At 48.8% G+C, this 12,698-nt stretch overlaps 5 protein-coding genes across 5 annotated transcripts; 1 reads left to right on the top strand and 4 right to left on the bottom strand.

Moving 5' to 3' along the window:
- Positions 1 to 84: 84 nt before the first annotated feature.
- EI90DRAFT_3129954 (uncharacterized protein) lies at positions 85 to 1,104 on the bottom strand (the record flags this gene model as incomplete). The annotated part of the gene is made up of 3 exons (XM_039064258.1): positions 85 to 543; positions 611 to 888; positions 960 to 1,104. 3 exons carry the CDS (start codon positions 1,102 to 1,104, stop codon positions 85 to 87), a joined length of 882 nt encoding a protein of 293 aa, XP_038911608.1.
- Positions 1,105 to 1,623: 519 nt separating this feature from the next.
- Positions 1,624 to 2,514, bottom strand: EI90DRAFT_3157396 (uncharacterized protein; the record flags this gene model as incomplete). The annotated part of the gene is made up of 6 exons (XM_039066114.1): positions 1,624 to 1,778; positions 1,840 to 1,978; positions 2,033 to 2,061; positions 2,116 to 2,186; positions 2,244 to 2,433; positions 2,489 to 2,514. 6 exons carry the CDS (start codon positions 2,509 to 2,511, stop codon positions 1,763 to 1,765), a joined length of 468 nt encoding a protein of 155 aa, XP_038911607.1. The 3' UTR covers positions 1,624 to 1,762.
- Positions 2,515 to 2,641: 127 nt separating this feature from the next.
- EI90DRAFT_3244179 (uncharacterized protein) lies at positions 2,642 to 3,522 on the top strand (the record flags this gene model as incomplete). The annotated part of the gene is made up of 6 exons (XM_039066547.1): positions 2,642 to 2,644; positions 2,699 to 2,779; positions 2,832 to 2,869; positions 2,925 to 3,132; positions 3,185 to 3,264; positions 3,319 to 3,522. The coding sequence occupies 6 exons, from the start codon at positions 2,642 to 2,644 to the stop codon at positions 3,434 to 3,436; spliced, it is 528 nt and encodes a 175-aa protein (XP_038911606.1). The 3' UTR covers positions 3,437 to 3,522.
- Positions 3,523 to 3,704: 182 nt separating this feature from the next.
- Positions 3,705 to 10,942, bottom strand: EI90DRAFT_3146879 (cytoplasmic protein; the record flags this gene model as incomplete). Its single annotated transcript, XM_039065466.1, has 15 exons — positions 3,705 to 4,394; positions 4,446 to 4,869; positions 4,924 to 5,150; positions 5,201 to 5,339; positions 5,395 to 5,473; positions 5,522 to 5,696; positions 5,747 to 6,211; positions 6,260 to 6,391; positions 6,456 to 7,038; positions 7,091 to 8,896; positions 8,953 to 10,105; positions 10,127 to 10,161; positions 10,209 to 10,486; positions 10,519 to 10,591; positions 10,644 to 10,942. The coding sequence occupies 15 exons, from the start codon at positions 10,940 to 10,942 to the stop codon at positions 3,705 to 3,707; spliced, it is 6,558 nt and encodes a 2,185-aa protein (XP_038911605.1).
- Positions 10,943 to 11,209: 267 nt separating this feature from the next.
- Positions 11,210 to 12,675, bottom strand: EI90DRAFT_2934667 (uncharacterized protein; the record flags this gene model as incomplete). Its single annotated transcript, XM_039055117.1, has 4 exons — positions 11,210 to 11,548; positions 11,605 to 12,296; positions 12,364 to 12,462; positions 12,525 to 12,675. The coding sequence occupies 4 exons, from the start codon at positions 12,673 to 12,675 to the stop codon at positions 11,210 to 11,212; spliced, it is 1,281 nt and encodes a 426-aa protein (XP_038911604.1).
- Positions 12,676 to 12,698: the final 23 nt, after the last annotated feature.

Genomic DNA, 12,698 nt, shown 5'->3' with positions numbered 1-12,698 from the left:
GGTGAGCTGGCAGCGAAGTCCCCGAGATGACAACACGTTGGTGCAAGTGGGAGGGGGGCAGTCGAAAACGGCTGATACGCTTTTCTAGAGTTTCACTATTGTTGCTGCCAGATGCCGAGAGAAGCTTTCGGAGGGAGGGTCGACGCATGCGAGATGATGATGACGATGGTAAACGCTCAGGGACGGAGAGGGTGTCATTACGATTACTGGTAAGATCATTATGGGTAATGTATTAGCTTTGTTTGTAGCTGCTGGGCTATCGAGGGTTCTGTAGGGTCGTGATGCAGTATTGTTTTCTTTATCCGAACGAGGATGTTGAACTCGAGGGCGGGGCGGTCGACCTCTTTTTCGGGGTGGTGGTCGATTGGCGACCTGTGAAGGTGTAGCCGAACCGAGGGAAGGGCTTCGTGCGGTGATGTGAATGTCTCCTCCTGTATCCTGTCTCGAACGCACCGCCTCAACTGAGATAGGAGGCGAATTATCATCTGTGACGTTAGAGGCACCTAGAATCTTAGGAAGAGCTTGAGGCGTAGCATTGTACAGCTGCGAGAGGAAGAGAATGCTGAGCGATCGCGAGAGTCAAAGTTTTTGTGTAATAGGTTATACTGACGCTCATCGTCGACAGTTCCGACTCTTTGAGGGTTGGTACTATAGAATTATGGCTTTCCATGAAACGGTCATTGCCAGCGATGAGAAGCATTAAAGATAAGAATGAAGGTAATTTATCGAGAACTCCGACTCCTCTAGTCACGTAGGGCATGTAACGATTACGCTGACGGGGGCGATGCTCAAAAAAGTTATAAACTCCACCAGCGCGGATCCACTTCTCGTCAGGTAAACACATAGTTGTAGAGGGAGACAGGCCATTAGTAGAAGTAGTCTTGTCATCTGTGGTGGGTCGACGTAGTGAAGATAGCCAAGCAGAGAGATGGATTCCGCACAAGGAAAAGGAAGCCCACGATGAAATAGAGCTATACACTGTTGGGACGTTTGGACGCGGATAATTCGGGCCTCACGCAACCGGTCAGACCCAGAAGTAGTAGACGGAAGATCGGGAGCGGAGGCACGATGCAAAGGCGTTGATTTACGGCGTGCCATAGGCATTCCGCCTTGAGGAAGACCCGAAAGACCAAATGTTACGACGAGGCTCCCAGGTATAGCAACAAAGTGGAATGCTCTTCCAGTGCATATACCGGCTCAGAGTTGCTCTAGTGGCACACGGCGGTCTTAGATGAATCGGCTGAGCTCACGGCGTCAACAAGGAACAATAACGTCAGCATTCAATGACAATTGACATGGGAATGGTAACGTGTGAGCCGAACGAACGAAGGACGCCAGAATATCCAAAGAATTAAGATTATGCTCTTATGGACATTGATAGATACTTTTAATGGAATGAGATCCTGCGACTAACATGAAGGAGGTGCCCGTCAAGCCTGATTCTTGTTCTTGTTCTTGTTCTGAATTTGGGTTAGGTCGTGGCTGCAAAAGCGACGAAGACCATTTACCTTGTGCTTTTTCTTCTCTTGACTCTGGGCCCCGCCAGAGTGACCAGGCTTGTCACCTTGCGGCTTGCCACCTTGCGGCTTGTCACCTTGTGGTTTGTTATTTGGTTGTTTCTTCCCATCTGCGGCAGGCTTATCATTCTTATAGAAAGGTTTATTCGGTTTGCCACCCCCTTGCGCCTTGTCGCCCTTCTTCTCCTTCTTGGGAGTATTAGACACTGGTGCTTTCGGTGCTGGAGCGGGCTCTTTGTCTTCCTCTAATCCTCAAAGCGACTGTCGAAGTGAGGTGTCACTCGCTATCACCCGATACCCAAGTATTGCGTAGTGAACTTACCCTGAATCCCCTTCATCTTCCACATCCATAAGCTCATCAGGGTTGATCTCAACGTCAGAGCCAACATCTTGCAGGAGATACGAATCCTCATCATCATCGTCTTCATCGAACTCATCGTCACTTCCGGGAGGGACTTGATCTAGACAGGCCAATGAGCCCTATAAACTAACGTAAATGCCGACAACACACTCACAGATGAGGTTGCCAGACAAGTAGACAGTGCTGTGAAGGAAAGGTTGGGAGGGGAATAGTGGCATTGGAGTATTGCAAACTGACTTCTTTCCAATAACTTCGAACTCGATCTCCTCGCCTTCGACCACTATCAAATCCAAGAGTTGTGACTCAATCTGTAAACATATCGATCAGACATTGAGATACAATTTGTAAAATGACAGTTTACCCACTTTGCCAGGAATAAGATTCGCAAGCACGAAGGAGACGGGCTTGTCAGACTCCTCATCCTTAACATGAGCCTTCACAGATGTTCGTTCATTATTCACGAGAGTCTCATCAAAGGTGACGCCCGTAATTTTAATAGCGAGCTCCGCTGGCTGTTCAAGTCGGATTTTCTTGCCAGGCTCGAGCTTCTGCGCCCTAAACATTGGGACATACGGCAAACGATATGAAGTTTTTGTTTTGTTGCACTTACCAGAATGCGAGAGCGGTGCTCATGTTGAATGAATGCGCAAGAGGTGAAGTTTTTGGTGGCCCAGTTTAAGTTAATATGTGGAAGTTGCCGCGGCAACTTCCGCGTTCCCGATCGGTCCAAGGTTTCCCGAGCTAGCATCGATTGACTTGCAACATGGTTAGGGTATCCTACTTGTTGGTCAACGGAAGCTAAAATTACGATCGCCTACAGTCTAATGCACTTCGACCGTATCTCGCTGCGGTCCGATCCACCCTGACTGCTGCGATGACATTGGAGAATTTCGCATCGCAGGTATTTTCGTGACGCGCTCTGGGACGATAGTTGATGTTGATGGGTGCGCTAGGTTGTAGAAAGGCACAACAAGCCGGAAGTTGAGGCGCAGTACGGCTCGATCCGTAATTTCGGTCCATTATATCTTGACGTATCTTCTTTTCAGGACATCCCGCGAAGTTCTATTGACGCCCCTTGTCATATCGCGTAATGAGAATGAGAGAGTGCTCATCGAACCATCAGTCAACTCAATACGACTGAGTATAAGGATCAAGCAAGCAGATGAAATTGAAAAGATCCTTTGCCACAAGTTCACCCGGTTCATGACTATGCGAGCCGAAAGTTTCATCATTTTACGAAGAAAGCCGGTGACTGTACGTGTCTATGCTTCACCTAAGGGCTTTTGACTTATGGACGTGTCTTCAGGGCTACGATATATCGTTCCTCATTACTAATTTTCACTCCGAGACGATGCTGAAGCACAAGCTTGTGGATTTCATTATCCAGTAATAGGGTCGTCTCGATAATCCATTCTTGCACTGACCTTGGAATCCTGTCAGATTTATGGAGGAGGTGGACAAGGAAATTAGCGAAATGAAGCTTAGTCTAAATTCTCGTGCTCGCATAGTTGCAGAATCATATCTTATTCAGGTCTGGGCCTCCATTTTATTTGACTGAACCCCTACACTGACCGAATCCCGACTAGTTCGGCTGAAGCGCCAATTTCTTGTAAGCTTACCGTCAAATCTAATACCTATATTGGAAGATCCATCGTTCGACAATCAGCGAGTTCAACATATATTTTACAGTCAAAAAATTGATGATAGTACGAATAAAGACACGACGACATTAAACAGTGATACATAACAGATCGTCTTTAAATAGTGCGCGACATGGAGCACGTATAAGCCGCAATCTCCCTGGCGCAAGTGGCAGAGGATCTAAATCAACGATCAGGAAGAGTGCCTTGTCGGCGTAGTATGCTACCAAAGCGTGACAATCGGGTGCTGAACATGCTGGCTGCTCCGCCAATGGAGGCACCACGCGATAGTACGGATTGCTGATACCCATTCGCCGTAATGCTACCATTTTCGTAATGAGTAGGGTGTTCCAAAAACGATAGCGACGCAGATCCAGACGTCCTCCTGGTGGCAAGATCGTTTGTTGGGCTCGTTGCAAACGCATCAATCTGATCATAACCGTTTGCCAACGAGTTCAACATCCCGTGCATACCGTGACGGGTCAGGTTCGCAAGACTACGCTGGAGAGGTGTCTGAGAGCCAGGAGGATTCATTGAAGGGAGTTCGGGAGAATAAGGGGCGGAAGCGGTGGCGTGGACATATAGGGAAGGGACGTCTCTCCCAAGTGCCAGAGCGGACAGACTTTGCCGTGCCAACGTGGAATGGCCTCTGGTACCGCCGACTCGATTGCTGGGGTCATTCAATGTTGGCATTGGACTTTGGGGAAGCCTTCCAGTCGAAACTGACGGATCTATTGGGTTGGCGTTAATGGCCAACCGTTGTATTTCATCGCCGAAGTTCTTGAGGAACAACTTCACCAACTGCCCATGGAAATCCAGCATGTCCTCGGGGCAGTATTCGCCATGCAACTTTAGGCATTTATCAATTACCTGCGTCTGTTGGGAGAGGTGAGCGTATGGGGGAAAAATTGTAAATATTGAACATACCAATTCCATGATGGCGGCTGAGAGTTTTCCAATTGATTCGACCTCGTCGAGATGCAACGACCGGTAGGCCTCTGTGAGAAACATGAGGCGATAAAGGTGAATACCCGCATCGGAAGGCACGTCGAGAGCCGCGTTCAGTGCCATCGCCAATGCATTCGTATTCGTAACGGCATCGATCTTGGAGAGTGCAGAGTACCTGACTTCCAACATAGACAGTTCCTTCGCCTGCTGCTCCACGGCCGTCAAGGCGTTCACTACGGGCGATACCTCCATATGTTGCGTATCGATAATTTCCGACCGACGCAAAACAGTGGGGAATTGATCCTCCGTCGTCAAAAAGCTCTTCAAAGACCAAACGTCTTCCGCATCACCACTTGGGGATACCCGAGTAAACGGCCGGGTGTAGCTGAAGGTATTGACGGCACTGAAAAAAGCATGTGGGTTAGTCCGATTAAGGGTTAAGGACGCAAGATCGCACCAGTGTTCATAGTAAGTTTTAATCCTTGCAGGAACATCTAGGCCCACGAAAACGGGACTCGTGCGGTCAGGCTCAGGGGTGACGGGGATGATTTGGACATATTGCTGGGTTCCGTATTTGATGTCATCGCTGGATTCATCCAGTGATAAAATCAAATATGCCCCTGAGTATTTTGCTTGCATCCTCTTGCAAAAGTCCTCATAAGGCTCGTGCTCAAAACTCCGGTACTAAGGATAGATGTTGGCACGCATCTCAAAGCGGATCCAGACAAACGCACGATAAACTGCTTATCTCGCAGAGCAACAGGGAATTCTCCGTAGAATGATAAATGGTAATAGTCAGGATACACCCTTTCGTCGGTCATAATCCGGTCAAATAACGCTGCTTGCTGACGAAGGAGATCCATTAACCGAGGGCTGTCGCGAGCAAATCTAAGATTCTCAGAAATTCGAGAGGGTGTATGTGACCCACTAATTGAAAGTGACCTCCATATGCTGTGCAGCTATTTCCTGGCAGATCTCGATCGCGCTCTCATACGCTTTCCCTTTGCCTACAACGAGTTAAAAGGTAACCCAGATGGATCTCATGAACCACTGACCTAGAAAATCAATGACAAGTAAAAACAGAGTCTCTTTGCGAACAAAGGCAGATTGGCGAGGGAGATTGAGGTCAGGCAAAGGATCAACCGGGGTGGTGAGATCCCATTCATGTAAATCGGCGTGCAACTTGAGAGTGAGAGCAGCTTCGACGTAATTGTGATTTTGAAGATGCATCTTGCACAGTGAAACTTAGTTTCGTGTCAGGCCGCGAAGAAAGTACTCACATTCACGAGTTGGTGAACATACTTAATGTATATCTCGTTTCGACCAATTCGGCGGATGAAATTCATCAGGCGGAGGGTTGCTATCACCCTATCGTCTTGGTACTCGTCCCCTTCAGGAAGTTCTCTAACACTGATGAGTAGCTCAAGGAAATCATCAACAGAGTTCAGGGATTCTGTCACCCGGTCTCGAAGCCTCTGATCACCTGAGCATTGCTCAAAAAGTCCACGGAGCTCATGGACAAAGAGAGCCCTGGAAAGATCATCCGTCTTCGCTTCCGACATGAAGAGCTCGTCCATTTTATTTATCAACTCTGTTTCGACCCTGATGAAGTCCCCCGTGCTCTCGAACTCAGTCAGAATCATGCTGAACAAGATCTGAACCGCATGCGTGCGCAGCTCATCATGGTGACTCAGGCATAGATGGAGGGTCTCATTTACCAAATCGATGAGATCCGCTTGATACCCCTATTCAAAAATGAGTTAGACGGATATAGAAAGTTAAGATCCACTTACTCCGTATATTACGATGGGCTGGCCTGAAGTCGAGACTGCTTGCGTCCAGCCAAGAGATTCCCAACTCCTTATCAACAGTGATGCACCCTCACCGCGAATATCTCCAGCTAAGCGCCAGACTGCTCTCCGTTTCTGCGTATTTCGAATCCATTATTTTACTCCAACTTGTATTCCGGCTGTATCGCTCGGAACTCACCTGCGGACTCAATTCTTCGATAACAAGCTGGTTGCTTGACAAAGTTCGAAGCAAGATATGAATGAAATCGAACCAGAGTTGTTGGTGAAAGCCATGTTCAGAATCCGGTACATCAGGTATGAAGTCGCGAGTAAGAATCACAGCTATCGGCTCCATAAGTTTTAGCAATGTCTTGCGGGCAAGGATGTCGATGTTTAGCCACGAGTTTGGAAACGCTTCGTTATTCAATATTGATGCCTCAACCGTGAACATCGATATCAAAAGTCGGGTAAGGTTGTTTTGCCTCTCGATCTCCAATGTCATCTCAAAGAACGTAAGGAGGTCCTTGGGAGTAGAGATAAGAATCATAGCGATAAACACTACTGCGACTTCTGCTAAGCCACAATTGTAGTAGTTGGGCGTATGGTGAAGCACGCCATTAATGAACGTTTTGGAAGGTGTGGTGCCTTCGGATATCAAAGAAAAAGGATATAGAGCAGGGAATGGTATCGGGAAGGAGGTAGCCACCATGGCTGGCAATCGCGATCGTTCCATAGCCTTGAGATTCTCGGCACCTTGAAACTCATGATAAGCTTCCACCACTCTGGAAAACAGGTTGAGAGTGACGATCAATGCAGCGTGCCCTGTTCACTTACCGTGGCAGAAGTGACAGAATCCAGCCAACATTTGCTTCCTCCAGACTGTATGCTCTGCGATCTTCCTGTATTACAGGCTCGGCAAGGACCTGCTGCAGCTTGTCGAGCATGACGGCAACGACAGAAATGGTCAACCGCAGAGTTTCTAGCCACCCGATACGAGCACTGTCCTTAGCAGCTTCCGAATCGTCGATGCGTGTATGACGGTACTCATCATAATGCCCCAGATATGGCTTGATCCAACCAACCATGGCTTCCACAATAGCAGCTCTTGAATCCGGTAGATCAAAGAGGTAACCGCGGACAACGTGAAGGTACAGCATGAGCTTCCATATGATCATCCGACCCTTGACACCTCGCAAGGCATCCGAAAGATCGGAGACAATAGATACTACATCTGCAGGAGAGAAGATGAAGCCAAGGTCAGGGATGATAGAAGGGAATTGCTGTAACGCAATGGTCTGTGTCCCAATAAGAGAGGAAGGGCTTGTTATTTTCATCAGAGAGATGACATCGCTGATATGAGAACGGAGGTCCTTCTTAAAAGTGGCCTCCAGGTGTTCCGAGGTTGCGCCCATTCCAACTTCTCTCGATTTCTGGATCATTCGAGCACGCACGATGAACTTGAGGATGTAGTGCCAGACCTTGAATGCGCTGCGAAGCTGGGCCGCTGTCTCCTCTGAGGACGGATTTGCAAGAAGGCGGTTCATCGATCCCATCAAGTTGGACGATGCTGCCGCACAAGTGAAGTGCTGATCAATGTATAGATCGAGAACTGGCTCGAAATTATTGAACCGTCGATCCTGGATGATCCCCAAGACAACTATGAGAGCGTTGAAGACTAGGTCGTCCAGGACACCGTTTTCGTTAACGGGTGACACAAGGATGGCGAACAGGCAATCGAAAATGTCTCGTAAAAACTTGACGATCTCCACCTCCCCAACGAAGGGAAATTGAGACAACACTGTCTTCAAGTCCTCAATCTGGTTTTCTTGTTTATCCCAGCTTAGCAGCCCGAGAAGAACTGAATTCTGTGTGAATTGGGTCGAACAAAGCAGAGAGCGTATGATAAGTGCATCGCGGATTGGGATGACCGTCTTCGTGAGATGAGGAGGGATGACAAGATCCTCGAGCTTCTGACCAGACTTCAATGTCGGGGGAACTCCATAATAGTCTTCGGCAGATGACCATGCGGATTTATCCGCACGATATAACACAAGACTGTGACTACCATCGGGCACAAAGGCCTGACCATCAGGGCAAAGTGGCAGATAAGCGAATGCAAACGCCCGGTCTTGGTGTGCTGAATCAGCCAAGCCTCTACCATTACTCTTCTCTCTAGAACTCCGATTCCTGAAAGTAAAGAAGAGATGACACTGGGGCAGAACATCCGGATTTACACAAAGTTTTAAAAGCTCGCCAAACGTAGGACTGTTCGTGCGTTGGAAGACAAGCGAGTGGAATCGCGAAACTGGAGGCTCGCCGACGCCTTGAGATATGGCTCCTTCGACCAGGGCCCCCGCACGAGTTCGAACCTCGAGGGTGACTTGGACAGTGCCGAGATTGCCAGAGGAACTCGAAAATGATGGCATATGGCGAAGCACCCCACCCCCTCCAGTGGACTGATGGAACTCCCCTGACCAAAGTTTGATATACACATCATTCCGAACATCTCCTGGGAAGACAACATCCGGAAATCCGAGACGTGCAACTGTCGGGACATTATGCAACAGCGACGGGTTCTCGCGGGCAATAACATCCGCTTCGCCATGAAACGTCTTCACCACTGCAGCAATCGTTTGGGCCCTGTGATAATGACAGTTACATCCTCAATAAAGGCAATGAAAACTTCATAAACATACCTTGGGGACTTCTCAAACTCCCGGACATTGCTCATAATAAGGTGCTGATGAAGGTTCGAAAACGTAGTTTCATTCGTGGGCACAAAAATAGGGAGGGTATGCTCCGTGGCCGCCGTCGATTCCACACCGTCATGAGATAAGGATTTCAATGCACTGAGCTCCAATACAGCTGCTCCGAATGGACGACGAAAGGATGTTGCCTGAGTATCCTGGGCGGCGGGGAGGGCTGAGTTGCGACGGTTAAACTGGGAATTCTCCACGCCTTCCGTGATATTCTGGAGTGTTGGTTCCGACCCACGTCGTAATGGGTCAACATTGGTGCCACCGGAATCACCAAGTTTCATCGCTCCATTTCGCACGATTCGACATACGAGGTAAATATCGTCCTTGGCTTCACGCTCGCCAACATCTTTGAACAAAGCGCGGATGTGCCCCGGGGAAGTACTCCCATCTAGATCCCGAGCAAGTACACCGTTGTGATTGAGAATAGCACAAAACTCCTCACTGATGAACTGGGAAATGCTTTTGCTGTACAGTGAGAAGTAGAGTTCCGCAGTTTCGCCTGGGAGGCTAGGCGATGCCACGAAAGCGCGGATCTCGAGATACACATGAAAGAACATCCCCGCTTGACGTGCCGTGGCTCGGAGGCCTGGTGATAAGGCTGAGGTTACGTTTTCGGCCAAATTAAGTGTGGATTTAGTAGGCGATGTAGATGTGATAAGATTAGAACAAGAACGGCCGCGCGTTCTGTCAGGAGGACTGAGAGCGGACAGTTTTGTTAAAACAGATGTTGCCGTTGGTTGTGATTCGATGTACGCAAGCGATGATTGTAATGTGAACATACGGACGGCACTCATCCAACTACGGGGATCAACATCACCGTCGTGTTCAACTGTCACAAGACTCCCCCAAAGAGGGTGGCGGACAATAACATCCAGATCTTGAGCAATATTACCCTTCACGAGACGAACTACGCATTCTTTTCGAAGAATAGTTGTCTCCTCGACGCTGAGGGATCCATTTAACAGTTGCCGCCGACTCAGATGAAGAGCTTCAATATGCTCCTTGACGAGATTGAATAATCGATAATCCCGCTGTTGCAAATGCTTGAACATGTGAACGTGCCACTCCCTTAATGTCGACGCTATCTCGTCTATCAAGGGCTCAGCAGCACCTGAAACGGTCTCGTCACTAGATTTCAACGAAGGCCTTGGTGGAGGTGGTTTCAATGAGCAAGCTCGCCAGAAGGTAGCAACTGGACGTCCATCGTTAAAGGGGGGATCGGTGTATGGTGCACAGGACGAGGACCCCTCGGGCTCCTGGCATGGGCTGACGATGAATTGCCTCCCTCCAGTTCGTCTTCTCCTTCAACTTCCTGCAGGGGTACCATTCCGCCAATCGCACGCGGGGCACCGTCAACCTGACCATTCATAACTCTGGAGTATAGATCTGCTAGACGCCCCTGTGCATCTGGAAGATGCTCACGTATGTAAATGTGGGAGGCAGGAAGTACCCCCTTGGAGAACTTCTGTTCCTCAGGGGCAACCGTAACGGAAGCTAAGGCACCCCATACAGAGACGAAGGGGCATCAATGGCACGTATCGGTATGGAGGCTTGAAAGGATGTCGAAACAACATAACTGGGCTATCACTGTATCAGTTTCTAAGCGGCTCGCACCGACATACACTCACCCTCTGTACCACGATGCTCTGGCATCCGACACAAACCTCTCAAAGGCATATACCTCATCTCCGATCTCGAGAGGCACTAGATGTTGATTCGCCATAGGATCATCAGGCTCGAGCTCCTCTGGCAGAGTTTGGAGTCCGTTCGTGGGACCATGTTCAGGACCCCCAGGACCGTCATTACTTGTCCCAACAACCTTTGGAGGGTCCAGAGGGTGTATTACGACTGCATAGATCACGGCAGGTAGGGGTTCCCAAACACCAGTGCGAGTATTCGAGGAAGTAGAATGGATGGACGCAGACATTGCTGCGCGCGACGTCAGAGTAGCAGTACAGCGCGCAAGCACGTCACCAGTTATTCACGCCCTATATAACGCAGTTGTGATGGGGGCCAACCAGGAGGGAGTGAATGCCTGATTGCGGTGTCGAAAATCCTGCCAAAATTTTGTGGTCACGTCCTGCGAACGGTCACACCCAGTTCCAAGACAGAGATGGCAACAATATTGATTCGGGCCCAAACACCCATCTTTATTAAGACACACAAATTCAATTAACATAGGCACACAGAGAGGTCAGGCTGTGGATTGTACAGCAGCGGTGACCGGAGATTGAGGCGGTGTTACGAAAACCGATGCTATTCGTGCAGAAGCTTCGGTGAAGGCGGGTTCGCAAGGCTCCAGTGCCTCAAGCGCTGTTGCTGTGCGCCTTCTTAAGATATCTTTGATCTCATCCATGATAACTTTTCCATCTGGTGTGCCACCGATCTCTTCATCAAAGTCTAGGTAGCCCTTTGCTTTCCCTAATTTATCCTTAAACGCTTTAAGTCCCGCCCGACCATTAACGGGGCTGGGCGAAGTAAATTGAGATACACAATGTTTGGAGTTGCCCCAGGGGTTCTTTAAATACCTTGCCTGTTAAATGAACAGGAAATATTGGCGGATACTACGTCCAATAAATTGTAACATACCAGGGAAAGATATGTCGGGGAAAGGACAGTTTCTGCATCCAATAGAGGGCCATTCGCAAAGCAGGACAGATTCCGTTCCGCTGCTGTAGCTATCATCACGGAATCCACGCCTAGAGAAATGTGAGACCAAATGAACACTACAGCCCACTCCACTCTACCTGTACGCTCTTTAATCCTCGAGCCATCTTCCCGGCTGGTGCAATCACCATTTTCGATCACTGGAATCCCTTCCCCTAACTGATTGACAAAATCAACTATGGCACCCAGCCGGTGCACATGCGCCTCCTCCGTTTTACGCATGTCCTTCGTCCTACAGTGAACAGTAAGAGCGCTAATCCCGGTTTTGACGATCCTCTCGACGAGTTTCAAGGTATCATTGGCATCAGGAAGAAGGCGAATTTTCGCGGTGACTGGAATGTAGGAAGGGATAGCAGATCGGAGAGAACTGAGGATTTCGCATAAAAGGTCTGGTGTATAAAGTAGATTGGCTCCCATGCCAGCGTGCGTAGAAAACGGTTTTGGACAGCCGCAGTTGAGGTCAACGGCTGAAACATCGTGAATGACTGTCAGGGCCGCCTGTACTGCAAATTGTGGGTTCGCTGAGCCGATTTGATACACCAAATATGGTTTTTCTATGGGATGGGTGGACCATATTAAACGACCGTTCTTTTCGTACGATATTACCCAGTCTCCTCTGAAGCGGAGTGAAAAGAACAATTAGCTTTGGTATGTGGCCAAAGAAGTGATCCAAAAAATTACCATCAATTACACGCTCACAGCCAATTATTGCTCTATCAACAACCTCTGGACCCCACACAAGGTCGGCACCATACTTCAGAGCAAGAAGCCTACTGGGTACTGATAGTTAATGATTGTCAAAGATTCGGTGCTGCCAAGAACACATATCAAAGATCACTAACGAGTCCCAGATCGTACCATGGGAGCGAGAAAAGCGCCATTACGATAGCTAACTCTCTTTGAAGGAGTATCAGAAGCCTCAGAAACCTCTTGTTCCAATCGAAAACGTTTAGCTGGAGGAGGCGAACCGGAGCGAGATCTGCGGCTACCCATTCTAGATATCGAGCAGCCTCCGG

Source organism: Cantharellus anzutake, assembly GCF_015039405.1.
Source record: "Cantharellus anzutake strain C23 chromosome Unknown EI90scaffold_61, whole genome shotgun sequence".
Lineage (NCBI taxonomy): Eukaryota > Fungi > Basidiomycota > Agaricomycetes > Cantharellales > Hydnaceae > Cantharellus > Cantharellus anzutake.
The sequence above is the reverse complement of the archived record's forward strand: the minus strand, read 5'-3'. Positions and strand labels throughout refer to the sequence as shown.